This window comes from Columba livia, chromosome 3 (assembly GCF_036013475.1).
Source record: "Columba livia isolate bColLiv1 breed racing homer chromosome 3, bColLiv1.pat.W.v2, whole genome shotgun sequence".
NCBI classification, from domain to species: domain Eukaryota; kingdom Metazoa; phylum Chordata; class Aves; order Columbiformes; family Columbidae; genus Columba; species Columba livia.
Window position 1 is genome coordinate 4,293,516 of NC_088604.1, and position 27,992 is coordinate 4,321,507.

Sequence of the window (27,992 nt, forward strand, 5' to 3'; positions counted from 1 at the left end):
GGCTTGGGTGGGCACCCCGAACATGTACAGTAGGTCAGTGCAGATGCAGGTGGGCATCCAGATGTGTGAGAGAGGTGGTTGCAGATGTGGGTGGGCGTCCAGACATGCGCACTAGGTGGGTGCAGATGCATGTGGGCATCCAGAAGTGCATGGTAGGTGGGTGCAGACATGAGCGGGCATCCAGATGTGTAGGATAGGTGGGCACAGGTGTGGGCAGGTGTCTGGACATGCATGGGAGGTCAGCTGATGATGTTGGTGTGTGTCTGGACATGCACGGTAAGTAAGTGCAGATGTGGCTGGGCATCCAGATGTGTGAGAGAGGTGAGGTGCAGATGTGGGTTGGCGCCCAGGCATGCACAGTAGGTGGGTACAGAGGCAGGTGTACATCCAGATGTGCAAGGTAGGTGGGCGCAGATGTAGGTGGGCACCCAGACATTCACAGTAAGTTGGTGCAGATGCGGGTGGGCTCCCGGACACACACAGTGGGTGGGTGCAGATGCGGGTGTGCACCCCACACGCGCAGTGGGTGGGTGCACCGCTGCTGTGTGCAGCCGGGAGGTGGCTGCCGAGGCTGCCGTGTCCGCAGCCCCGTGCGTGGGGCGCGGGTGTCCCGGTTGGGGGTCGGTGTCCCGGTTGGCGGGGCGGGGTCCCGGTTGGGGGGGTGGTGTCCCGGTTGGCCGGGGTGGGGCGGGGTCCCGGCGGGCGGGGCGGGGGTCCCGGTTGGCGGAGGCGGGGTCCCGGTTGGCGGGGGAGGGGTCCTGGTTGGGGGGGCGGTGTCGCGGTATCCCGGTTGGGGGGGCGGGGTCCCGGTTGAGGGGGCGGAGTCCCGGTTGGTGGGACAGAGTCCCGGTTGAGGGGGCGGAGTCCCGGTTGGTGGGACAGGGTCCCGGTTGGCGGTGTCCCGGTTGGCCGGGGCGGGGCGGGGTCCCGGCGGGCGGACGCGGGGGTCCCGGTTGGCGGTGTCCCGGCTGTGTCCCGGTTGACGGGGGGCCCCGGCTGGCGGGGCGGTGTCCCAGCTGGCGGGGCGGGGCCGGGGCGGGGCCATGCGGGCGGCGCCTGCGCGGGGCCGCGGCGGCTCGGCGAAGTTCCGCGGGCCCGGGTAAGTTTTCGGCGGGGCGGCTTCGCTGCGCTCGGGTCCGGCCCGGCCATGGCGTTCCGCCGGCGGGCCAAGAGCCACCCGCTGTTCAGCCAGGAGTTCCTGATCCACAACCACGCCGACATCGGCTTCTGCCTAGTGCTCAGCGTCCTCATCGCGCTCATGTTCGAGGTGAGACCCCCCGCCGCCCCTCCTGCACAGCGCTCCCGGGACCGGCTCTTTGTGTCCCCGCCGCTGCGGTCCGGGCGCCCCAAACTTTGGTGCCCCCCCCACAAGCGCTGGTTTGGCTCAGGGGGTGTCCAGGGCGCTGCACCCGAGCGAGGTGACCCCGTCCCGCTCGGGGTGCGGGGGGTGCCACCTCATTCATTCCCTCTCTCTCTTTCATCAGCAAAGAGGCGTCTCCCCCAAAAAAGGAAATCCCAGCACAGTGCTGGTTCTTGGGGCGACACATCCTTCTGCCCCCCCAGCCCTGCCCGAGGTGGGAAGGGAGAGCAGCACAGGGGGTGCTGAGCCCCCTTTTTCTGCACGCCCCCCGCCGCTTTTGGGACAGTCCGTGCCCCGCACCACTTCCCGAGCACCCTGGGGTGCAGGGAGAAGTCAAACCCTCGCTGATACTTCCAGCTGTTGCAAAGGGGGGGTGTGCCTTTTATTCCCCCATTTTTTTTTTAATATTAGCCGTTTTCCAGGTATTTTCTCCGCAGCACCGTGTGACAAGCACCCGGGGGGGGCTCCTGGGCCTCGTCCGGACGCCAGGGGCTCCTTGGCCGTTCCCTATCGCGCTCCATCCCCAGATGCAGCCTCTGCTCCTCCCCGGGAAAGCTTCGCCCAGCCGGGCCGTCCCAGTTCCGTGCGAACCGTGTCGGGAATGCCGCTCTCCCCTTCTCCGGCTCCTTCTCCCCCGCTTGCTGTTTTCCTTTCCTCGTTCGTGGGGGAAATGGGGAGGGTTGGAGGCCACCAGCACCACCACGGAGTTTCGCTTGGGCTCGGGGGCAACTCGGCCGGATCGGACCCCCCTCGTTTCCCCCGCACAAACCCTCCCCTGGAGCGCAGTGCCACGTTTCAAAGCGAATCCGGATGGGAAAGGGGCGGCCGGGGGAGGAAAAACTCCTTCTGCAGCAAATCGCGGGAGGAGGAAACCCAGTTCTTTAACACCCTCCTGGTCGCACCCCCCTTTTTATTCATACCCTCCAGGCCTTCTTTTTTTTCCTTTTTTCTGCAAATGCATTGAATACACAGGTCGTTTCTAGTGCACAAAGCCCCTTTGATACCCTTATGTATGTATATATATTTATTTAAGGGTCAGAAAAGTTTCAAAACGAACCCGAAAGGGCCAGCTGTGTTCCAAAACCACATGCAAATGCTGCGAAGTTGGGCTGCAAGTTTCATAGTCGTGCTTTAAAATAAAACAAGTCACTAAGGTTGTGTCTCTCTGGCTAGGTTTGTCCCCGCAGCTGGTTTTGCGGGGTGCTGGTGCCTGTGCTTGTGTGCGGGGAACCCCCATCCTGGCGAGGTGGTACCCGGGCTTTTGGTTGACGCGATGCTCAGAGGCTGTTTTAAAATGCAACGTGTTTAAACCCCCCCGTGGAGGTGGCAGCAGGGACGGTTTGGTGGCGTTTCTCATTTTTTTAATAGTGTCTTTTAATTAAATCTCTGGTTGTTGAGAGGGAGCAATTTCCTGGATTCAGGGGATGGTGCTCGTTGTGCCGGGATGGGTTTTGGCACTCGTCCCTCTTCATCATCCAGCTGCATCCCTGTTGGGCAGCATCTGCCCCTTTGCATGGAGTTTGGGACAACACTTTTGGTCCTTGTGTATTTTTTAAAATCATCATTTTATTTATTCCTTCTGCTTTCTTTCTCCCTGGAGGGGGAGTCAACCTCTGCTCTTCCCCAGGCTTCCAAACCACCCATGCCCACCTGTACTACCTCTGTGGTGAGTATTGGTGGCAGCTTGGGTATTTCTGCCTTTTGATGCGTTTTCGGCACCTCGTCTGCGCTGCTGGGCAGGACGTGTCTGTCCCTTCTCCTCATCCTGATCCCCATCGCACTGCCAGGCTCCCACCTTCTCCAACGGCCACGGAGACGCGGAAACAGCCGAATCCTGCTCACAATGGGCTGTTTCCTGCAGGGGAGGTTTCTTTGGGGAGGCGCAGATTGGATTTTTAACCTTTTCCCAGGCAGTCCATGGCAGTTTTCTCCGGCACTGCGCTCGTGGGGATGCTTGAGGGGCCACCGCGGGTCTACCCCTCTGTCGCGGTCCGTTCGTTGACGGACTCATGGTGGTTCATTGACCTTGATCTCAAAGTGCAACTTCGAGACTGACTCTTAGACCCTGCCCAAGCGCGGCCCGAGGTGCACCCTGAGCATCCTTTTGGGTGCTCAACCTCCTCCCCATCGAAACCAATCAATGGGCTCCATCCACCAGCCCAGTAATTTCTCCGCAGCGTAGAGCGGGTACCGGTCGCAATGGAGTTACCGGTCGCGATGGAGTTACCGTTCACACCTTAATTGATGCCTGACATTATTCGACGCGCCGTTAGCACCGCGCTGGCTCCCGGGAGGGGATCTGGGGGCACGTGGTGTGAAGCTGTTCGCGGGTGTTATGGGCGTGTTGGACTTGATTATTTGAGTATTGTGCACGTTTTAGGTGATCCAAGTGTTGCTTGTGGTGGGAAGCCCACTGCTTCATAGAACATTGAATGTCCTGGGTTGGAGGGACTCACAAGGATCAGTGTCGAGGTTTTGATTGCGGGGTGACAATAAAACTGTCGCAGATGTATCGTTAACCCCCTCTGCCCGCTTCCCACTAATTACAGGTGATCGGGAGGGAAAGAAGGACAGAGAGAAGAGAGTTGAAAAAATTAAAAATGTTTTTCTAATGCTGCTGATAAAATAGAGGAAAATAGTACAAAATATACAAAACCGATCTTGAAAGTCCCGGCAACTGCAGAGCCGGCACCCGAAGTCCTGGACTGGACTCTGCAGCCAATGGAACTGGATTCAGTCTGTCCCTGGCCTCAGTTCACAGGGACAACTCGCAAGGTCCTCTCCTAATGTCACCATAAGGAAAAGGGATGAGATCCTCATGTCTCCCACTTTTATATGAAGTATTCACGTGAATGGGATGTTGTGCTCCATTGGTCTGTTTCTGGTTACCTGTTTCTCGTTGCCCCTCTCACGAGATGTGTATTCATCCTTATCATAACCCCGCATTCCATTGCTGTGTCTACCAAAATGTGTATCTGGTTTTCCAGGAAAATGCAGCTAATTTGAAAGCTTTAGCTGACAGGCAAATTCACTAAAAGAGAAACTTGTTTTTAACAAAACCAGGACGATCATCAAGTTGAAATCTTGCCCACCTCTCTGGCCAACCTGGACCAGGCTCTCACCACCATCAGTGTAAAAAAAATTGTTCCTCATGTCTGACCTGAATCTCCCTCTTTTAGTTTAAAACCATTACCCCTTGTCCTGTTTTCTGCCTTCCCATGTGAAACAGGTGCTCACAATCCCCACTCAGAAATCACTTTGCATATCATCGTCTACCCTCTTTGCAGAAGAATGAAGCCAAGCTTAGGCTGGGTTTAACCTGCAGCTGCCTCGTCGCCTGTGTCAGGTTGATCCGCCTCCGTGTGGGTTGAGTTTGGGATGACCTCGCTGGTTTTGGGTTTTCTGTATTAGATGGGGTCTGCTGTTGTGACCTGTGTATGATGGGGAAGCTGAGGCTCAGTCTTCTCCTTTATGCCAGAAGTGGCCGGGACAAAACAGACCCCAGGTCCTGATGTTTATGCATGGAGTGATGGGAATAAAGTTATAAAATATTATATTATAAGAGTTGCCGTGCCCTTGCTGGGCTTTCCTCTTTACGCAGAGCCCAGCAGTGAGTCATGGTCTCCCAAACCCCGCGTTGTGACACTCAAACGAAGGCAGCTGACGAGTGAGCTGCTATTTCCAGGCTTCCTGCTAAATATATTTTCCCCTCCCTGGTCTCGTCTGTAGCACTCTGCAAAAATTACAGCCTTCCTATCGCTAATGAGGCCCAACAAGTTGTGTTTCTGCCTCCCCCAGGTCTCTGCCAGATGTGGAAGCCGAGGCATGTGAGCAGCTTGAGGGCCCGATAGTTCAGGGAGAGCATGGGGGGGAAGAAAACTAGCAGAATTTAGGTTTGCTTTTAAAAAGCGAATAAACAAGGCGGCGATAATTGCGTAGCGCTGGGGGACGAGCGGAGGGGCTGTTTGCTTTTAAGGGCTTTGGTCCAAAGTTTGGCCTTCAGTTTACTTATAGGGCCTGTGTCAATCCATACTGTGCATCGACGGGTTTTTCTTTCGGTGAACGCTCCGGCTGGTGGGGGGAAAAAGTAAAAACCTGAGTTGTGAGAAAAGCCTTCGGACAGCGTTTTATCTTCAATTAGAGTTGTTTTTTCAAGCCCTGGAGACGTTTTCGCGGCTCAGACGGCAGAAACTCCCCCAAGCCTCCCCTGCTTCCTTCCTCTGAAGCTGTTTTAACCCAGGCAGGACCACGGGGGCACCAAACGGGGGGAAAACAGCACAAATCCTGCGAATCCCACCGGGCTGAGGCTTTGGGGAAGGGAATTGGGTTTCTGAGAGTGACCTGGTACCCCTGGGAAGGATGCTCAAAAACGAGCCCTCGCTCCTGAAAACATCAGGGGTTGAGAGGTGCAGCGGGTGGATTTTGGGGGAGACATTATGCCGGGGTTGGACTAAATGACCTTTGAAGGTCCATTCCCACCCAAACCATTCTATGGTTCTAAAAGCCGCTTGCATGCCTGCAAAAGTGGAATTGGGACTTTGGTTTGGACTCTTATGTGGTGGGGAAAAAAAACCAGCATCTTCTAAAGAGACTGAGGGGAACTTGGCTGTTTTGTAGTAGGCAACAAACTCCAAGCTAATAGGGGTGTGAATTTTTCCAGTCACTGCGTTATCGGGGAGCAGAGAGAAAGCTGGAGATAAAGGGGGGAAACCAGCAGCTTGAGAAGGTGGCCTCACAGTATAAACAAAAAATGTAATAATACCTGAAGAGCCCCAGTTGTGTCCCTGCCTGCAGCAGTTTCTCCTGGTGCTTCCTTTCCCATACCAGCGCCTTGTATTGGAGCAATTGGACAGCGAGCATCTTGTGCCTCTGAATGATCCTCATGTTGCTCTTCCCATTGCAAACTTCTCCTCGATGTGAGCTCTAAAGCTTTGCCATCCCTGGTGCTCGTGGCTCCTTCCCAAGCCGAGGAAACCTGGTTTCTGCTGGAGGTGCTGTTGCTGGAGGTCGTGGTTCAGGTGTGTCCTGTTTGCTAGGAGGCTTAAGCTGCTCCATGGTGGTTCTGTCTCTATACGCTATGCAGGGCTCTATAGCACTGGTGTATAGCATCTCTACTCCTGGGGTCAGTTCTGGGCCCCTCACGCCAATAAAGCCCTTGAGGTGCTGGAGCAAGTTGAGAGAAGGGAACAGAGCTGGGGAAGGGGCTGGAGCACAAGTGTGATGGGTTTAGATTGGGTATTAGGAAAAAATTCTTCCCCAAAGGGTTGTCGGGCATTGGAACAGGCTGTCCAGGGCAGTGGTGGAGTCACCATCCCTGGAGGGTTGAACAGACACATAGATGAGGTTCTCAGGGACGTGGTTTAGTGCCAGTGTTATAATGGTTGGACTTGATCTTGAGGGTCTCTTCCAACCAAAATGATTCTGTGAAACAGCAATGGGTACACTGAGGGTGCTCGCATTGATGGGGTGGAGGGGATGCTGTCGTGGTTACTGCTGCAACGTGGCATTATGGAGCCTGATGTTCACGTGATGGAATTCAGCTATGACCTTGGTCAAGTCACTTATCCCTCCACAGGTCAGGGTCGTGTTGTGAGCAACAGCAAAAGGATGCAAGTCCCTCTGTGGGTCTGCAGGTTGTCCTTCACCTTCAAGGCTGGAGAGATGTCACTGGTGTCCTTCACCTCCAAGGATGAAGGGATGTCACCTTTGTCCTGCTCAAGCTGGTTTCTCCTGTAGGTTTCATGCTCCATCAGCCTCGGCTGCTGGGAACTACAACTCTTTTCCTATCTGAACTGAGATGTCCTCACAGTGGTTGCAAGGAGGTAGAGGTGACAAGGGTTTGCGGTGTTATCAGGACCATGGTGGGTCTCGGAGGACAGAGCTAAGCTGGACAATGGGTGTGCTGGTCTGGGTTCTCATGCAATTGCAAAGAAGAAAGTGTGGAGGTGTAAAAATGCTCACAAAATGAGATGCAAACGCTTGTTTGAGGCCTTGAAAGCCCATCTGAAGATGCTGCCTTGGCCATCGAAGTCCTGCTGGTGCCCACAGGAGTGTGTGTGGGAATATCCCGCACGTGTTCCAGTGTTTCCATGGTCAGTGTGAACATCTCCTGACCTGTTGCAGGAGAAACGACACCTTTGATACCTGAGAGGAGATATAAGGTGTGTGAAATGTCCGGAGGTGGATGAAGAACCCAAGGGTTCAGATTTGGCCCCTGGAGATGCTGCTGTGGCTCTTAGTGAAGGGCTGCAGGTATGTGCTGGGGCCTCATCCATCAGATGGAGCAGAGAGGTAGTTTGTCTTTGGAAACTGGTCTGTCAGGAGCCTGTCTGCATCCAGACAGTCACATTTATCTTAGGCTGTAAAACATTTTACGCAAGCTTTAGGAAACAACCCACTGCCTCTCTAACGAAAGATGGAGGAGAGCAGAGGTGGCTGTGGGAATCCCAGAATGTCAGGGGTTGGAAGGGACCTCAAAAGCTCATCCAGTGCAATCCCCCCATGGAGCAGGAACACCCAGATGAGGCTACACGGGAAGGTGTCCAGGCGGGTTGGAATGTCTGCAGTGAAGGAGACTCCACAACCTCCCTGGGCAGCCTGGGCCAGGCTCTGGCACCTTCACTGGGAAGTTTCTTCTCATATTAAAGTGGAACCTCTTGTGTTCCAGTTTGAACCCATTACCCCTTGTCCTATCATTGGTTGTCACCGAGAAGAGCCTGGCTCCATCCTCCTGACACTCACCCTTTCCATATTGATCCCCATGAATGAGTCACCCCTCAGTCTCCTCTTGTCCAGCTCCAGAGCCCCAGCTCCCTCAGCCTTTCCTCACACGGGAGATGCTCCACTCCCTTCAGCATCTTGGTGGCTGCACTGGACTCTCTCCAGCAGTTCCCTGTCCTTCTGGAACTGAGGGGCCACAACTGGACACAATATTCCAGGTCTGGTCTCCCCAGGGCAGAGTAGAGGGGCAGCAGAACCTCTCTGACCTACTGACCACCCCCTTCTAACCCACCCCAGGTACCATTGGCCTTCCTGGCCACAAGGGCCCAGTGCTGGCTCATGGTCACCCTGCTGTCCCCAGGACCCCACTTTCCATGGTTATATTTCATCAAATTTTTCCCCATGTGGAGATGGGACAAAGCATTGGTTGACCCTTGAGCGGGTGGGGGAAACCTTCCTGACAGGCCCTCTAGGTAAGAAGAACAGGAGAGTCCTTGCAAGCCGTGTTGGGGCTGAGCACCATGAGGGGATTTCTCCGCACCCAGAGATGCTCCAGGGTCATTTTCTCAGACCCACAGGTGTGGCTTGTGGCCTGTCCAGCGGGTTAGGAGACTTCACCTGGAGGTGATCTCTTGTTTCCAGCCATCAGCCAGGATGTAAAATTGAGGTGTGGAAATGACCTTACAACCCTTGAGGTTGTAAAGAAGGTATGTAGTACAGCACCAGACACACGGGGGATAACTCCGCCCAAGTCGTGTGTAAATTTTCAGTAGCTGTGAGCTTGGTTAAATGCAGTATTGTGTCACGTATTCATGAAAGTTCTAGGAACGCCTGTACATATTCATAACCTTTCCCCGAGAAGGTGGTTCTTATTACAATGAGTTCAGGAGCCCATTGCCATGGTCTCCATCTCCGGCTCCTCCTGGTTGCAGCTGTGCAGTGATCGTGACCCTGGGTCCTCTTCTCTGTGCACAGCACCTTTGGTCAGTGTGATGAGTTGGTTGGACTCAGATTGCTGGGTTGGTTAAACTGGCGTATCTCATGTGCCCAAGTTTCTGTTATCTAGTTCACCCCAGGATGCACCAAGGATACATCCAAGGATGATTATCTTTGCAAGGCGTCAGCAAGCAATAAGTTACACAAAGCGAAGCAAGGCTAGGCAATAGCGATGTGGGTTAAGGGTTAGCTCACTGTTGGCTCTTGAAGTCTTTAAGTGTTAGTTCTTTCAGTGTTAATTAGTTAATTGCTAATTCCCTGTATCAAAACATTCAGCACCTGCTGCCGTCAGCGCATCCCGACGCGTCCGCCTGTCCCTGCGGCATTGTGTGGTTGTTTCATTCCCTGCACTGGCTTGCGAGGAGGTTTGGATGTAAAGTCCGGGTCTGGTTGTGCTGTACTGCTCTGGGATGAAGCAACTTTGCTTTTCGTAGCCAGCCAGGTTGGCAGGAGCTCAGCATCTCCCTAAGGCAGCGTGAGGCCGGGCGATGCGCCTTGTCCATTACAGCCGCAAACGCTGCCTGTGGTCAGTTACCCAGTGCCAGCTCAGACCTCAGCACTGTGAATCTGCCGCTTTCGCCACCACTGCAGAGGCTTGCAGACCTCACCAGCCTAAGGTCAGAACACAGTGAGAGACAGAACAATTTGGTAGGGAGGAAAGAAGGCAGCAACTATATTAGAAGTGAATGTTTCTTTCCAATGGAAAAGCTAGACTGATTTTTTTAGATTGGAAAGATAATGAGATACTGTAGCAATAAAGGAAGGCAATAGTGCATATAGTAGGATGGAAAGTTGTACTGTGCAGTGGGTGAACACATGTTTTGTCAATGCAATTGCTGCAGAAGGAACAGATCTTCCTTTTCCTTCCACAGCAGTAAGGGCCCAAAGGCAGGACATACAGTGAGCTTCTATTTCTCAAGGGAGGTCGGCAGAGCACTTCTCACATCTCCGTTCCTCCACAAACAGAGCACAACAGATGGGATTTCTTTATTTAAGTGGAAAACAATAATAATAATCCTTAAAGATCATTAGAACAGGCTGCGGAGTTTGCTGTTGTCCAGTGGAGCCTCCGTCCGGTTGCTGAGCACTCGCGGGGGTGGGACGGGAGCACTTGGCAAAACCCCTGTGTCCCCTGGCAGCTCCGTCCTGCAGCACGTGCAGCAGTATTTCCAGCTGTGGTTTTCATAGCTCTGAAACAGTCGCAGCTCTGGCTGCGTGAAATGCAGCTCATCTCCATCAGTGTTTGATGGGCATGCGAGTTTTTTGGGGGGACTGGTTCTTAGGAAGCTGGGTGTGTGCAAAATGTTGGGAGGGTGGCTGAGGAGCTGTCAGAAAGGTAAAGATCTCTTATGATCAGCTGCCGGTGCGGGGTAGGATGGGATGGGGGCATGGATAGAGGTTGACATCAGGTGTTTTGCTGTGGACCCAGCTCAGAGGGTCGTCAGTCTCAGAGATGCTGCTTTGGGGTGTCCTGGAGATGCAGCAAGATGGGATCATGAAGTCATAGAAGAGGTTGGGTTGGGAAGGACCCTCAAAGCTTATCTTATCCCACCCCTGCCATGAGCAGGGACATCTTCACCAGCTCAGGTTGCTCAGAGCCCTGTCCAGCCTGGCCTGGGATGTCTCCAGGAATGGTTCATCCACCACCTCTCTGGCCAACCTGGGATGGTGTGTGGTCTCTAGAGGGGTCCAGCTTCACCCATCCCAGGGCTCTTATTACTAGAAGCATCTCTGCAAAAGTGCAGGGGCTAAATACAAAACCTATGGGGCTTCGAAGCCACCAAGCTCGCTCAGGTGTTGGATGTTGTCATTTCTACCCAGCCCGAGCTCCCGGAGTGACTGGAAATGAGGGATGGGTTTAATTAACACAAAGGTCTCTCTGGGCCATGCTCCCAGTGTTCCCCAAACAGCAGGTTGCTGGTGACCATGGTCCATGCCATGGAGGGATGATCACCCCAAGGGAGAGCAGGGACCTTCCCCTGTCACTTTGCCTGGTGACAATGGTCCATGCCATAGAGGGATGCTCACCCTGAGCATCAGCTTAACTGGTGGCTTTTCCAGCTGCATTGCTTTTCCAGGTTTCTCCCTCTTTTATCCACCCCTTTCTCCTCAAACCCCAAGTCCCTTTGGGCACACTGCTTCCCTAGCAATCCGCTTGCTGAAAGGCGCATCTCCCTGGATGCTTTGCCTTTCCCAGCGATGTCAGAAAGGGGAATAAATTGTGGCAGAGGAATGAATTTAACAACTGATTTTGATTTTTTTCTCTCCTCTGTGTGTCTTTGCCAGGTTACAGCCAAGACTGCCTTCCTGTTTATCTTACCTCAGTATAACGTCAGCGTGCCTACAGCAGGTAAGAGATGCTGAGATAGAAGGGGGAAAAGCGAAGTTTGAGAGGCTCAGAGCATTCTGGTTGTGTCTGCTAGTGCTTTTTTAGGGTTTCCTGCCATGGTCAGGCCGCTCGGTGTGATTTGCAGGGTCAGGATTCTCCTCCAAACCTGGTCAGTGGGATCAGATGGCCCAATTGCATGTCCTGATTGCTCTGTGCCCTGCCCGGGAGCAGGAGGGATTTAACTCTTTGTAAGTGGTGGGAGCCACGCAGGTGATTGCTTTCCCACTCTATTTATCGGGGATGGGATGAGGTGAGCGTGCAGAGATGCAGGTGGTGCATGGCATCCCTGCTGGAAGCAGTTTGTGGTCCTGATGCATATGCAGAATAATTCAAGGAGACTCCGTGCTGCTGCAGGTCCAAGCCAGATGGACCAGAGGATGTGCCCTAGTTTGTATTTTGGGTTCTAGTTGCTCTGTTCCTAGCCGAGAGCCCCTCCAGGACGGGCAGAAATCTGGGCACTGGTTTGGGGGCAGAACGAGGGGTTTTGGATAAAGCCTTGGAGCCAGGATCTGCCAAACGCCCGTGGCACAGAGCCTGGCATGGTGGCACAAAACTGCAGTTAATTAGAAGCATTTGAATGATCATCAAGGGAAGAGCGGGTTGTTTGGATTAGTGGATCCAGGATGAGGCAGACACACGGGAGATGAAAGCTCTGCCCTTAAAATATTTGAATTTAATGGCTGAAGACATCATCCAGCTTCCAGATTAAATCATGGTGCGTGCTCACTTGTGGCACAGTGCAGATGACTTCTGCCTTGGTGCCAAGGGATTTATTCTTCCCTGTTACCAGAAATCTCAAGGGGACACACAACCACACACAACCATCTCGCCGGGACCAGGTATTAGGTATTGATGTAGGATCGAGGGCACGCTCAGTGAGTTTGCAGATGACACCAGGTTGGGTGGGAGTGTTGATGTGCTGGAGGGCAGGATGGCCATACAGAGGAATCTGGATCATGGGGCTGAGACCAATTGTCTGAGGTTTAATGAGACCGAGTGCCAGGTCCTGCACTTGCGTCACAACGACCCCATGAACGCTACAGGCTTGGGGAAGAGCGGCTGGAAAGTGCCCAGTGGAAAAGGCCCCAGGGATGTTGGTGACAGCGGCTGAACATGAGCCAGTGTGTGCCCAGATGGCCAAGAGGCCAGCAGCATCCTGGCTTGTACCAGCACTGGTGTGGCCAACAGGCCCAGGGCAGTGACCGTGCTGGGACCTGGGGAGGCCAAACCGCCAATCCTGGGGGCAGTTCTGGGCCCCTGAGCTCAGCGCACAAAATGGCGGCATCAGGGGCATCAGAATCACCTCAGGGCTCAAAATGGCAGCCCCAGGGATGGCGGGATCACCTCACACACAAAATGGCAGTGTCAGGGGCAGCAAAATCACCTGAGGGCTCAAGAAAGGCCTTGAGGTGCTGGAGTGAGTTGAGGGAAGGGAACGGAGCTGGGGAAGCGGCTGGAACACAAGTGTGATGGAGTGGCTGAGGGACCTGGGGGGTTCAGCTGGAGAACAGGAGCTGAGGGGAGACCTTCTGATCTCTGAACTGCCTGAAAGGAGCTTGGAGCCAGGGGGGGTCGGGCTCTGCTCCCCAGGAACAAGCACCAGGAGCAGAGGAAACAGCCTCAAGTTGCACCAGGGGAGGTTGAGGTTGGGTGTGGGGAACAGTTTCTTCCCCAGAGGGCTGTGGGGCATTGGAACAGGCTGCCCAGGGCAGTGCTGGAGTCACCATCTCTGAAGGGTTGAACAGATGTAGATGAAGTTTTCAGGGACATGGGTTAGTTCCAGTGTTGGGTTAATGGTTGGACTTGATGATTATGAGGGTCTCTTCCAACAAAAATGATTCTATGATTCTATAATGTTATTTCCTTTAGTTTTGCAGTTCTTTTATCTTATACTGGAGTTATGAGCGCTGTGACACAGGCAGCATCATGGTTTGCACAGCCGGGGTGGCTCCTAAGGACCTGGTGTTTCTACATCCTTACGCCAGGGGTTTTCATAAATCCTGTTCAAATCTCATTCACGTAGCTCACATCTTAGAAATCTGGACTGCAGCTTAGTTCGAGGCTAAGCAGGGCCAGTGACAGACAAGCCACTTCCCAGCAGTGATATTAGTGGGCGATGGATCAGGGTGAGGGAGAGCGTAGTTGAGGTGGGCTGAGCTTCCCATTGCAATGCTCTCTGCACCGCGCCATGGGGACAGCAGCTTTCCCGACTCTGCTGCTTCCCCATATGCTGTAGGGCTGCAAATAGTTGCCTAAATGCAGATGTCTTGGGTATTTTGGTTGCTGTTGGGTTTCCTGTTGCTGCAGAAGAGCAAGGCATCCCATGGGTTCTATTTCTTATCCGCCAGTGATGTGCCGCTGTTTCAGATCTCTTAATAGTGCAAATTGTCTGCATTTGGGCAGCTGAGTCCTGCTCCAGCAGCTTTGGGAGTGAGTGGGAGAGACTCGGTGTTGGAGGGTCACAAAGTCACAGACTGGTTGTGGATGAAGGGACCTCTGGAGATCATCCAGTCCAACCCAGCTGCTCACGCAGGGTCACCAGAGCAGATCACACAGGTGGGTCCAGGAGGGTTTGAATGTCTCAGAGAAGGAGACTCCACACCCGCTCTGGGCAGCCTGGGCCAGGCTCTGGCACCTCCCAGCAAACAAGTTTCTTCTCATGTTCAGATGGAGCCTCCTGTGTTTCAGTCTGTGCCCGTTGCCCCTCACCCTGGCGTTGGGCACCACTGAACAGAGCCTGGTCCATCCTCTGACACCCACCCTGAGATATTGATCCCATTGATCAGATCACAGAATCCCAGAATGTCAGGTCCCTTTCCCCTACACTGCTCTCTAATAGGTCATTCCCCAACTTATACTTAATCCCTCTCAGCTTCTCTTCTCCAGCTCAACAGCCCCAGCCCTCTTAGTCTCCTCATCACAAAGATGCTCCAGACCCCTCAGCATCTTTGTGTCCCTCTGCTGGACTCCCTCCAGTAATTCCTTGTCCTTCTTCAGCTGAGGAGCCCAGAACTGGACACACAACTCCAGATGGGGCCTCCCCAGGAGACAGCCTCCCTTGACCTGCTAACCACGCTCTTTCTAACCCCAACCAGAGCCACTGGCACAACCTCTCTTTGCGTCCAAGCTGCATGTTGGGAATAGCCTCCCCCACTAACCCTCGAGTCATTTGGATCATGGAGATTTGACCCAGCGTTCGGTCTCTTGCAGATGGGGAGCTGGTCCAGTATCACTACGGGCCGAAGGATCTGGTCACCATACTCTTCTACATCTTCATCGCCATCATCCTCCATGCGGTGGTGCAGGAGTATGCTCTGGATGTGAGTGATGTTGGGTGTCCCAAGTCGCTGCAATATCTCAAGTACCATATGGGGATGTGGTCCTGCTGCAGTTAAATGCTGGTCTGGGGGTCGAGCTGGTGATGAATGAGCCTCTGTGGAGGGGGTTGGTCTCTTCTCACAAGTAACAAGCGATAGGATAAGAGGAAGCAGCGTCAGCTTGTGCTGGGAAGGTTTAGATCGGATATTAGGGAAAAATTATTTCTAGAAAGGCTTGTTGGGCATTGGAACAGGTGGTGGAGTCACCAGCCCTGGAGGGTTTAAAAGACACTGAGATGAGGTTCTTAGGGACATGGTTTAGTGACAGTGTGAGGTTTATGGTTGGACTTGATGACCTTGAGAATCTTGTCCAACCAAAACGATTCATAGAATCGTTTTGGTTGGACAAGACTCTCAAGATCATCAAGATTCATCTCTGGGGGCTGGTTGGGATGGGGAGGAGGATGGAGAGTTGTTGACCCACTGGTTTATGTTTTATTTTCCTTTTCTCTCTGCGCCATCGCAGAAAATCAACAGGCGGCTCCATCTCTCCAAGGTCAAACACAGCAAGTTCAACGAATCGGGCCAGCTGGTCGCCTTCCACCTCACCTCCATGGTTTGGTGCCTGTACGTCGTGGTGACGGTGAGGAACGGGGCTGGATGACCTTTTGGCTTTTCCGTGTGGGAATTGTGGTTTCTGGAGCACAAAACCCCAATGGCAGCAGAGTCCTCACCCAACCCCTGGGCCAAGATGGGCACATTTCAGTCAAGATTAGTTCTCAAGTATGGTGGGTTTTTCCAGCAGTTTGGGGAGACGCTTCTCCTGCTTCATGAAATATTTTTGGCGCTGCACCCCAGACATTTTGCCTGACCCCTTCATCTCCACCTGCTGTTCCAAGACCTGCCATCTTTCTCAGCCCCTTTATTTTCCTCCTTGTTGTTATTCAGTGTTTTGGGGTTTTAGGACGCCCTTTGCAGGGTTGTGGGGCTAACAGGCGGACTTTGTGGTCCCTGTTTGTGGTACCTCAAAGGAACACATCCCCTCACTGCTGCCCAGGGGGTCCAGCCAGCAGATCACAGAATCCCAGAATGTCAGGGGTTGGAAGGGACCTCAAAAGCTCATCCAGTCCAATCCCCCCCGCCGGAGCAGGAACACCCAGATGAGGTTACACAGGAAGGTGTCCAGGCGGGTTGGAATGTCTGCAGAGGAGACTCCACAACCCCCCTGGGCAGCCTGGTCCAGGCTCTGCCACCCTCACCATGAAGAAGTTTCTTCTCAAATTTAAGTGGAACCTCTTGTGTTCCATTTTGTACCCATTGCCCCTTGTCCTACCATTGGTTGTCACTGAGAAGAGCCTGGCTCCATCCCCCTGACACTCACCCTTTCCATATTGATCACCGTGAATGAGGTCACCCCTCAGTCTCCTCTTGTCCAGCTCCAGAGCCCCAGCTCCCTCAGCCTTTCCTCCCACGGGAGATGCTCCACTCCCTTCAGCATCTTGGTGGCTGCGCTGGACTCTCTCCAGCAGTTCCCTGTCCTGCTGGAACTGAGGGGCCACAACTGGACACAATATTCCAGGTGTGGTCTCCCCAGGGCAGAGCAGAGGGGCAGGAGAACCTCTCTGACCTACTGACCACCCCCTTCTAACCCACCCCAGGTACCATTGGCCTTCCTGGCCACAAGGGCCCAGTGCTGGCTCATGGTCACCCTGCTGTCCCCAAGACCCCCAGGTCCCTTTCCCCCACACTGCTCTCCAACAGATCATTCCCCAACTTACACTGGAACCTGGGGTTGTTCCTGCCCAGATTCAAGACTCTACACTTGCCCTTGTTATATTTCATTAAATTTTTCCCCACCCAACTCTCTAGCCTGTCCAGGTCTCTGGATGGCAGCACAGCCTCTGGCGTGTCAGCCACGTGTCAGATCCCATTTCTGGGATCTGCTGGTGCTGCTCCTGCCCTGTGGGGAGGAAAGCTTCCAAAAACAGTCAGTGACACTGTGTTTGAGCTGCCCTCGCCCTGTGCAGACACGTCCGTCACCAGTTTCAGGGCTGTGGCCTCCTGTGCCAACCCACGTTGCTGTGCTGCCCAGCTGCCCCACGTGTGCAGAGCAGGTCACCTTTGGCAGCGCTTGCGCATCCCCTGGCCTCCCCCCGCAGAAACGAAGGGCTCAGGGCAGGCAGGGCATGGATGATGGTGGCAGGGAGGGGCTGGCAGGATGAATTCCCCGTGCCAGCATCTCTTTGCAAAGCCAAAGGTGGCACCTGTGTGGCAGGAGCTGTGCAACTGCGGAATGAGGAGGGAGCCCATCCTGCAATGTGCCCTGTAAGCATAAGACACGAGGCTGAAGACAAGTGCAGGCAGGTGGAAAATTAAACTATGCAGTGTGTATTAGTTTTGTAGGTGTTTTCTGTTCCCCTTTCTCTTCAGAAGTGCTTATTTTTGTGTAAGTGATACTGGGGCTGGAAATGCCAGCGAGGAGGAGGCTTCTCCAGTCCATGCACACAGTTGCCTGGAGCTACAGGCATCTCACCCCACACCTCCACAGAGTCATAGAATGGTTTGAGTTGAAGGGACATTCAGAGCTCCCCAGTGCCACCCCTGCCATGAGCAGGGACATCTTCACCAGCTCAGGTTGCTCAGAGCCCCGTCCAGCCTGGCCCAGGATGTCTCCAGGGGTGGGGCATCTACCACCTCTCTGCCCAACCTGGCACAGGCTCTCACCACCGTCAGCACGAACAATTTCTTCCTCATGTCTGGCTTGAACCTCCCTCCTTTAGTTTAAAACCATCACCCCTTGTCCTATCACAACAGGCCCTGCTCAAAAGCCTGTCCCCATCCATCTTATGGGTCCCTTTTACGTATGGAAAGGCCACAATAAGGTCTCCCGGAGCTTCTCTTCTCCAGCTGAACACCCAACTCTCTCAGCCTGTCCTCCCAGCAGAGCTGTTCCAGCCTCGGATCATTTCTGGGGCTCCTCTGGCCTCTCTCCAGCAGCTCCATGTGTGTCCTGTGCTGAGGACCCAGAGCTGGACCAGCACTGCAGGGGGGTCTCACCAGAGTGGAGCAGAGGGGCAGAATCACCAACCTCCACCTGCTGCTCACACTCCTTGTGATGCAACCCAAGATACAATTGGCCTCTGGGCTGCAAGTGCACATTGCCGGCTCATGTCCAGTCTTTCACACCCCAGCACCCCAAGTCCTTCTCCTGGGGGCTGCTCTCTATCCCTAGCCCGTACTGATGCCAGGGGAACATCCCTCCTGCGTTGCCCAAACTCCAAAACAACCTCTCCTGAACTCAGGACCTCCTGTGCAACCAGGCAAGCAGCCTTCAGCCCCCAAATGCGGGGGTCTTGTGAAACTTGAGCAGGGTGCTAGAGACCCCTGACAGCGGCGGAGCTTTGGGGAGCTCAGCCTTGGCTCTTGCAGGGGACATGGTTTTAACGGAGGCTGAAAGGACCCAAGTGTCACCCCCAGTTCCTAATTTCTGTGTAGCATTAGCCCTCCCCATCATAACCGCGTGCTGCCTGTTTGTTTTGCTGAATGCTCACGTCTCTTCTCTTTTTCAGGAAGGATACATATCAAACCCCCGGAGTCTGTGGGAAAACTACCCGCACGTTTATCTTCCGTAAGCACTCACAAGGGCATTTTGTTCTTGGGCTGACCGCTTCCTCTCTCTGGCTTTTCCTTGTGGTGGGGGGTGGGTGCTGACAGCGCAGCGCCCTTTGTGTGCACCCTGCTGCAAGGATGCTGCACCGGGACCCCAGGGCATGGGGGATACCTCATTCTGTGTCCCTGGGGAGGGTGTTCACAGGGGGATTCTGCTGTGAGGAAGCTCCTGTGTGCTTGGTTACTCATCCTGCCTGCATCACTTTGGGCAAGTCACTATTGCTGTTGATTTTTCATAGGAGAAATGAAGTGGGAGATAATTCTTCCCTTCTTGCGTTTTTGCAAGAGTGAGGTTTGTTGAGGGTGTGGAGACCGTAGCACAAACATCTGGGTATGGATAGCTTGGTTCAACATGTCATTTCAGCCCAGAAATGATGCCTCTTAAATTATAGAGTCATAGAATAGTTTGGGTTGGAGGGAACTTCCTAGCTCCTCCAGTGCCACCCCTGCCATGAGCAGGGGCATCTTCACCAGCTCAGGTTGCTCAGAGCCCTGTCCAGCCTGGCCTGGGATGTCTCCAGGGGGATGGTTCATCCACCACCTCTCTGGCCAACCTGGGACAGGCTCTCACCACCCTCAGTGCAAACAATTTCTTCCTCATGTCTGGTCTGAATCTCTCCTCTTTTAGTTTAAAACCAAATCCTGTGGCTTTGAAGCAGTGCTGGGGTTGCCTGGTGCCTGTGTCCTCAGGGTCACACCATGGCCCAGGCCAGCTCAAACAGCTCATCTGTGCATTTCAGGTTCCAGGTGAAGTTCTTCTACCTGTGCCAGCTGGCGTACTGGCTGCATGCCCTGCCAGAGCTCTACTTCCAAAAAGTTCGCAAGGTGAGAGCCAGGTGGGTGCTCCCATGCGCCCTGGGGATGCTTGAGGTGGTTGGCCCACCGGATTTGGGGAACACACATGTCACAAGAGGGCGGGCGGAGAGGCGTGAAGGGCTAACGTGTCTCTTTGCCCCTGCCAGGAGGAGATTCCGCGCCAGCTGCGCTGCATCGCGCTCTACCTGCTGCACATCGCCGGCGCCTACCTCCTCAAGTGAGTTGGCTGCTTCAACAGTGTGTCCCACGGCACGGACGGCACTGAGCGCGTCCCTCTGTGGTGCGAGTCACCTGGGGAGCCTCAGCAGGGCTTTTGAAGGGGGTAAAGAATCACAGGCTCATTTTGGTTGGAAGAGACCATCAAGATCATTAACCTGACACTGTCACTACCCCATGTCCCTAAGAACTTCATCTCCGTCTGTTCAACCCTCCAGGGATGGTGACTCCACCACTGCCCTGGGCAGCCTGTTCCAATGCCCAGCATCCCTTTCTATGAAAAAATTGTTCCTAATATCCAGTCTAAACCTTCCCTAGCTCAACTTCAGGCCATTCCTTCTCATCCTACTGGTTTTTATTTTTAATTTTTCACAAGTAGCAAGCAATAGAACAAGCGTTTAAAAAGCAGATGGTATTGAAGTTGACCTTCCAACTGCAGGCCCTTAGTCAAACAGTTCTCACAGACCCACAAAGCTGATTTTGAGGGGGTTCAGCGATGTCACATGCATGTGCAGGCAGTCTCTGCTGACAGGGCATTGCAAAGCAAGTGTTAACCGGGGACCCAAAACACAGGCTGATGGTGCAAATCCCCTGGGTGCGGGAAGCAAGCTGGGGTGTTGTCCCAGTGCAACGTGGGCAGGAAAACTCTTATACTGCCTCTGAGTGTGTGCATGGAGCAGCAAGGCCAGGTTAGGGCTTTGTGTCGCACGCATCCCAGCTCTGCTGCTGCTTTTGGCTGTTTGATCACAGAGTCATACAATAGTTTCTGTGGGAAGGGACCTTCCAAGCTCATCCAGTGCCACCCCTGCCATGAGCAGGGACATCTTTACCAGCTCAGGTTGCTCAGAGCCCCGTCCAGCCTGACCTGGGATGTCTCCAGGGATGGTTCAGCCACCACCTCTCTGGCCAATGTGGGACAGGCTCTCACCACCCTCACTGTAAACAATTTCTTCCTCATGTCTGGCCTGATGTTCTGGGGACAGGGATTGCCCCATCACAATCCTGCCCCACTGCTGTGGGATGTCTGGCTTCGAGCTGGCACTTGCTGCAGCGCTGGGATGGCAGAGATGCTGGATCTTCCAGTATAAGTTGGGGAATGACCTGTTAGAGAGCAGTGTAGGGGAAAGGGACCTGGGGGCCCTGGGGACAGCAGGATTACCTTGAGCCAGCACTGGGCCCTTGTGGCCAGGAAGGCCAGTGCCACCTGGGTGGATTAGAAGGGGGTGGTCAGTAGGTCAGAGAGGTTCTCCTGCCCCTCTGCTCTGCCCTGGGGAGACCACACCTGGAATCTTGTGTCCAGTTGTGGCCCCTCAGTTCCAGCAGGACAGGGAACTGCTGGAGAGAGTCCAGTGCAGCCACCAAGATGCTGAAGGGAGTGGAGCATCTCCCGTGTGAGGAAAGGCTGAGGGAGCTGGGGCTCTGGAGCTGGACAAGAGGAGACTGAGGGGTGACCTTATTAATGTTTACAAATATATAAAGGGTGGGTGTCAAGAGGATGGAGCCAGGCTCTTCTTGGTGACAACCAGTGATAGGACAAGGGGCAATGGGTGCAAACTGGAACACAGGAGGTTCCACTTAAATTTGAGAAGAAACTTGTTCCCGGTGAGGGTGCCAGAGCCTGGCCCAGGCTGCCCAGGGAGGTTGTGGAGTCTCCTTCTGTGCAGACATTCCAACCCGCCTGGACACCTTCTTGTGTAACCTCATCTGGGTGTTCCTGCTCTGGTGGGGGGATTGCACTGGATGAGCTTTCTAGGTCCCTTCCAAAACCTGACATTCTGTGACTCTGTGATCTGGAGGACTGAGGTTGACCAGCCCAGTGATGCTTGTTTTCTCCTCTTCCCCCCTAGCCTAACCCGCCTGGGGCTGATCCTTTTGCTGTTACAGTACTTAGCCGAATTCTTCTTCCACATGGCCCGGCTGGTCTACTTCACAGATGAGAACAACGAGAAGCTGTAAGTAGCCACACTGGCCATGGTTCCCCACTCCGGTGCCCAGGAGAAGCCATCGGCACAAGAGTGGCTTGTTCTCACCTTCCAGGTCAGTGCTGCTCCTGCTGACACCTCTGCTTGTCCTCCCACAGGTTTAATGTCTGGGCTGTTGTGTTCGTCGTCACCAGGCTCTTCACCCTCACCTTGTACATCCTGGTCATGGGCTTCGGGCTGCCGCGGGTGGAGAGCCAGCCTCTTGACCCCGAGAGGGGGAACTTCTTCAGCTTTCTCTTCAACAACATCCTCTTCAGGTAGGAATGTTCCCTGCTGTGTCTTCCTTGGTTTGTGTTAGCCCAAGGTGGTTTTGGCTGGGTTTGGGAATGTCAGTGGGGATCTGATCCAGGTTTCTTGAGCGGTGAGAGCCTGGCCCAGGTTGGCCAGAGAGGTGGTGGATGAACCATCCTTGGAGACATCCCAGGCCAGGCTGGACGGGGCTCTGAACAACCTGAGCTGTGAAGATGTCCCTGCTCATGGCAGAGGTTGGACCAGATGAGCTTTGAAGGTCCCTTCAACCCAAACCATTCTATGAAGAACTTAGTGTGGAGGGAGCGAGGATGCTGTGGAGCCACAACAGGAGGCAAAACACAGCAAATAATTTGTTAATTGAGTGAAGTTGTAAAGCACAAGCCTGTCTTAGAGAAAGGCTCGCGGGCTTTCCCTTCTGCACCTGTGACTGTGCTTACATGGCTGTGGTCAATGAAAAGGAGCTTTCCCTTCTGCTTGGTCGTGTTTTGCTGCCTGTTGACGTGGAAGGCAGAGGATGGGATGGGTTCCTCATGCCTTGGGGTCTGGTCTGTCAACGCTGGGAGCCTTTTGCACCCACAGCAGCTGTAGGTTCAGATCAGAAGTTCCTAAGATAGGTACCTGGTCACTCCCCAGCTTTTCGGAGCTGTGGACTGGCAGGCCTGAGGATTTGGGGGATGGGGAATTCCTCAGCTCCCTTCCAACCACATCCGCTTTTTAGTCTTGCAGAGCAGCTGGAGACATTTTATCTTGACTGTGGAAAATGTGTTTTGGGCGTTGGTGGCTGAGATGATCCTATTCATCCATTCCTGCCCTGAAGTGTTAAGACTCAGCAATGCCCTGAGCACCCGAGAGCTTTATGGTGGGGAGGGAAAGGGAACTGGCTGCCTTGAGCCTGGGATATGGCAGAAAGCAGAGGTGTCCTCAGGTGTGGTGGGAGTGGCTGAGGGACCTGGGGGTTCAGCTGGAGAACAGGAGCTGAGGGGAGACCTTCTGATCTCTGAACTGCCTGAAAGGAGCTTGGAGCCAGGGGGGTCGGGCTCTGCTCCCCAGGAACAAGCGCCAGGAGCAGAGGAAATGGCCTCAAGTTGCGCCAGGGGAGGTTGAGGTTGGATGTGGGGAACAATTTCTTCCCCAAAGGGCTGTGGGGCATTGGAACAGGCTGCCCAGGGCAGTGCTGGAGTCACCATCCCTGGAGGGTTGAACAGAGATGAGGTTTTCAGGGACATGGGGCAGTGCCAGGGGTGGGTTAATAATTTGTCTCGATTGTCTTGAGAGTCTCTTCCAAGCAAGATGGTTCTGTGGTGGCTGTGGGGACAGGACCTGCTGCAGCTCCCAGTGCAGCCGCCCAGGGGACGTTGTGTGCGGGTGGGATCTGTGCTGGTGGTGGCCGCGCTGCCCTGTTCTCAGCCTGCCTCTTCTCCGCCCCACCAGAATGAGTGTGCTGCTGTTGGTGTGCCTCTTCCAGGCCTCGGTGATGTGGCGCTTCATCCACTTGCAGCTGCGGCGCTGGCGGGAGTACTGGAACGAGCAGAGCAGCCGGAAGCGAGCCGCTGCCACCAGGCAGCCCACAAAGCCGCCCAAGAGGGACTCGGGTGAGTGCTGGGCCAGTGTGGCTGCGCTTGCACCACTGCTGCGGGTCAGCGTCCCCATGCAGGCGGTGCTGTGGTGGAACCTCCTGTCCCTCCACGCTGAGCGTGCGGGTCCTCAGTGGGATAATCCCATGGCGATGGTTTTATCCATGTCTGCACAGCTCTGCTGTGGGACGGGCTGGGAGAGCTGGGTGTTCAGCTGGAGAAGAGAAGCTCGGGGAGACCTTAGTGCGGCCTTTCTGTACTTAAAAGGGGCCGATAAGAAAGATGGGGACAGACTTTTGAGCAGGGCCTGTTGTGATAGGACAAGGGGTGATGGTTTTAAACTAAAGGAGGGAGATTCAGGCCAGACATGAGGAAGAAATTGTTTATAATGCGGGTGGTAAAATACCAGCCCAGGTTGTCCAGAGAGGTGGTAGATGCCCCATCCCTGGAGACATCCCAGGCCAGGCTGCACGGGGCTCTGAGCAACCTGAGCTGGTGAAGATGTCCCTGCTCATGGCAGGGGTGGCACTGGATGAGCTTTGAAGGTCCCATCCAACCCAAACTATTATATGATTCTATAGGCCAGTTCCAAGAGAGTTAGTTTTGGCCTGTGCAAGGCACAAAATTTTTCTCTCTGCCCCCAGGTTACCATGAAAACGGAGTGGTGAAAGCAGAGAACGGCACCTCACCGCGGACCAAGAAGTTGAAATCGCCATAGAAGCAAGGGCTGGTCTGGGGAGGAGGGTGAGATACCGGGACTAAGCAGCAGCCCCTCCTCCCGGCCCTCACAGCAGCACCTTGAGCGGTGAGGAAACCGGTCGTCTTCCCAAGGTGTCTCTCGCTTTCCTCCCTTTCTTTCTTACTCTCTTGAACCATTTGCAATAAAACCAAAAAGGTCCTTTTTCCCCTTCACCCCGCCCCTCATAGGAGCCTTTTCCAACACTCCTGGCTTTTCTTTTCCTCTATTTCACTGTAAATCAGCGTGCAATTTTTTTCTTTCCTATTTTAGTGTTTGGTTATTTTGGATTTTTGTTACAAATGCATGGTAGACGGTTCCAAATTATTATTATTATTATTTTTTTTTTTTTTTTTTTTTTTTTTTTATACAAGCGTGTTCCTCCCCTCCCTTCATGGTGCTTCCCTGAGCCCCTGTGTAAAGGGCCAGAGCAGCTTAAAGGCTGTTTTGGGAACAGGCTCTGGGGGATGCGATGGGGCTGTGACCCTGAGGCTCGGGGTGCTCAGGGGTGCAGGTTGCCTCTCCTGGGCACATCTGGCCAGCAAGTGCTGCAGATAGAGACCAGGGGCTGAGGGAGGAACCGCAACCATGTCTTGTCTCATGCTGGACTTCTGGTTGAGTCCCTCCAGCCCTCAGTTTTGAATTAATTTTGGAGAGCTGGGCAGCAAAGGAGGGAGGGAATTTCCTTCTTCACTTCGGACCCACCTCCAAGCTCTTCTGGTACAACTGGGTCCCTCTTAACCCTTTTGGCTGCAGGAGGTGAGTTCTTCCAGACCTCCCAGCCCAAGAGGTGGGCTTGAGGGCAGCAGCGTTCTCAGGTCTGTCTGAACCCTCGAGTCCTGTCCTGGCTTCCGTCAGCCCTTTGCTGGCTTGTGTGTGCCCATGGACTCGGTGTTCTCGCGGCTCTTGGCCACATCTGAATGAGCAGACCAGCTGCTGCTAAAGGGTTTTGCATCAATGGGACTGTGCTCCTCTCATCCCCACTGTACCGGTGCAGCTGTGCCATTGGCAGCCGCCAGCTTCGCTCCTCGTTTCCGAAGGATACAGAGCTTGTATCCACCCAAGGTGCTATCAAATGCAGGGTTTCTTCACAAAAAACCTTAACCCTTCATCCGTTTCCGAGCTGTGAACGGGATGACAGGGAAGGAAGCTGGAGCTGCAGGAGCAGCTCTCACATTAGGAACGGCCTGAGCTGTGGTGCAAAGCCGCTGGCAGGTGGAGTTGTCTCAGATCTACCTCAGAGGCCATCTCTTGCTGCAGACCACTTGTCCCCTCGCCTCCTGCTCGCTGCCACCCACATGAGCCGGCATGACGTTCATGTGAAACCCCAGATCCCACCGGTTCGGTCCCCTCTTGCCTCTTTGCTGGGGAGCAGCATCTCCACGGAGTCAGCACCAGATCGCTGACATTCTTTGGGGTGCTGTGCAGGGGCGCAGGGCGTGAGGAGCTGCGGCCGCTCTTCCATACGCAAGATCCACCTTCCCCATGGACCAGGGAAGTGCGTGGTCCTCTCTTTGCTCCTCGCCCTGCTCCTCGCTCTGCTCCTCGCCCTGCTCCTCGCTCCGCTCCTCGCTGAGCCTTGGGCAGCTCAGCTTGGGCTCCCTGAGAGTGCAATTCCACCATGAGGCCGGCGCAGTCCTTCATATCACTCACATTTTGAGGCACGAGTGACAGTTGATTTTCTGCCCATCTTTGAGTTCGGTTGGGTATTTTTCCTCCTGTAGGCGTCTTTTGTCCCTTCCTCCCTCTCTCCTTGTTGAGGTGCAGCTAACGCTGGGCACCGCAGAGACAAAACACGCAGGGACGTGAGGACGGTTGGTCAAATTCCACTCATTCCTCCATCCCCATGACCCCTGAGTCCCAAACGAGACGTCAACAGGATGCCAGGACATGGATTCCCCCTCCTTTTTCAGGGGAACCAAGGAAGAAAACGTTGGAGGAGAGCCTTCAGTGGTCTCTGTGATTGCTCCTCATAGCCCTTGCTGGGTAGATAATACCGATTTTTGGCTCAGCGGCAGCAACACGATGAGAGGGGGTAAAGAGCTTTACATTAGGAAGGATGTGGAAAGGGTTTAGTGTGAGAGGTTTTTACCTTTCTGCTGCCTCTTTCCAGCCATCCACGGCCCCAAAAAGCGGCTGCTGAACTATCCTCCTCCTGCCCGCTGGGCTTCAGGCAGCTCTGCCACTTGCACAATCCCGCATCTTCATCAAGGAGCTAATTATAATTACGCCTTGTATCCCAAGTGCCTTATGTTATAGCCTTTTGTACGCTTGATCTGTGTCCCATAGGAGTAGCTGAGCACCCTCCCTCTTTACAACGTATGTACAGCATATGCTACATTTACATGTTGGATTTTTTCTGTTTTCCTTTTGATAGAGCTACCAGTAAAAGGGACAGTTTGTTTTGGGAGCATTTCCATGTGTTATTTGTTTGTAACCTATAGATGATGGGGCTTTTTTTGCCCTCTATCTTTACTCCTCGGAAATCCTCATCCTCCTTTCATGCCCAAGTGTGGCAGGATCCCTAGGGGTCTATATTTTCATTGTTTTTTTGAGCTGATCCTTTGCTGGAAGGTCCGCAAGCCCCACTCCATGCTCTGTCTGTGTCTCGTCATGCGAGCGCCGTCCCTCATCTGCAAACCTGCCATAAACGCTGCTGCGTCCGCGTCATTTCTCAGCAGAATGATCCTTCTCTTCAGCCCAAAGAGCTTTATTTTTCTCAGATGAACCATTTTCATGGTAAACCCTTGGCAGTCAAGTCTTGCCTTGACCGCTCTGCATACAAAGATGCTTGTTTTCTTTGAGTGGATGCTCTTCTTGCCCCATCTTCTCAAGCCTTGTGTCTTCTGCATAGAAAAACCCCAAAGATCCATCCCAAACAGCTCTTGGCCACCGCAGTGCAGAAGGTGTTACAGACTATGGAAATTTCAGCACAATGCTATTGCTTGCACTCTTCCCGCGGGGTTGAGGCTGTTTTTGTAGCCTGCGCCCATTATCCAACCTGAGAAGGTCAGGGATTGAGCAGTCTGTGATTTTGAGGTGTTGAGCGTAGCGTTTTCCTGCCCTGGCCTAGAACAGCTGCAAAATACCAGCAGTAGTTCTCTCTTTTTGTCTTAGATACTTAGAATGGGCTTGGGAAGAGAAAGGGGTGGAGAAAGAACAGATGTAGCATTTCACATATTGAGTGACTTACGTTATGGGGCATTACAGTCGTGTTGTTTTTTCGTTGGTTTATTTAGAATTCTTTCTTTTTCCTCATCATGTTTGAGTTAGTAGTAAAGAAAACAAGTTCCAGTCCCCTTGTAGGTCACTTTACCCTTCACTCACTATTTTATAATGTATTTTTGGTTGGTTTCCCAGTGGGAGGGAAGAATAACCACACTAAGATGCCTCTTTGCTCCCCCAGTGCGTGGGGTTTGCAGCAGCTTCTATCTCTTGCCCTCTGGGTAGATGGACCCTGATTTGCATCAACAGGAGATGGAGATGATGTGGTTTGATTTCCAGCCTTCTGGTGAACTCCATAAACGTGTAATAGATGGTTTATTTGGTAGGTTTTATACTTAAACTGTGTTATTTCGCCTCGGGGCTGCGTGGGGTTTTGCTGGCAGTTGGAAAAGCCAGAGGCACGTAGTTTTCCTTCAAATGTGTTCAACTTGCCAGACCAAACTTCAAAGGAATTTGAGGAAAAATTCTGTTCTTCCATATTGATGCTTCAGTACAAATTTCCTAATTTTGGAGGGGGCGGGGGGGGAAGTAACAGTCTGATATTTTTTATCCTGTTTGTTTCATTCTTCCTGTCACTTCTGTTTTTGTATGGATTTTGTTGTTGTTTGTTGTTATGTGTCTTTTTGTGATAAACTCGACAAGAAGTATTTTTCTGAAATAAAGCAATAAAAGGCGTAGATTCTTCCACCACTGCCGTCCCGATGCTTCATCGCTGCCCTAAGCCGAATGAAGGCTTCCAA

The 27,992-nt window shown here is 53.6% G+C and overlaps 1 protein-coding gene across 1 annotated transcript; it reads left to right on the forward strand.

Annotated features, from left to right (window-relative positions):
• The first annotated feature begins 1,036 nt into the window (after nucleotides 1-1,036).
• Nucleotides 1,037-27,939, forward strand: TRAM2 (translocation associated membrane protein 2). The gene is made up of 11 exons (XM_065055654.1): nucleotides 1,037-1,267; nucleotides 11,363-11,426; nucleotides 14,676-14,785; nucleotides 15,309-15,425; nucleotides 18,352-18,410; nucleotides 19,192-19,276; nucleotides 19,414-19,484; nucleotides 21,331-21,435; nucleotides 21,564-21,722; nucleotides 23,149-23,309; nucleotides 23,936-27,939. Exons 1-11 carry the CDS (start codon nucleotides 1,148-1,150, stop codon nucleotides 24,007-24,009), a joined length of 1,125 nt encoding a protein of 374 aa, XP_064911726.1. The 5' UTR covers nucleotides 1,037-1,147; the 3' UTR covers nucleotides 24,010-27,939.
• Nucleotides 27,940-27,992: the final 53 nt, after the last annotated feature.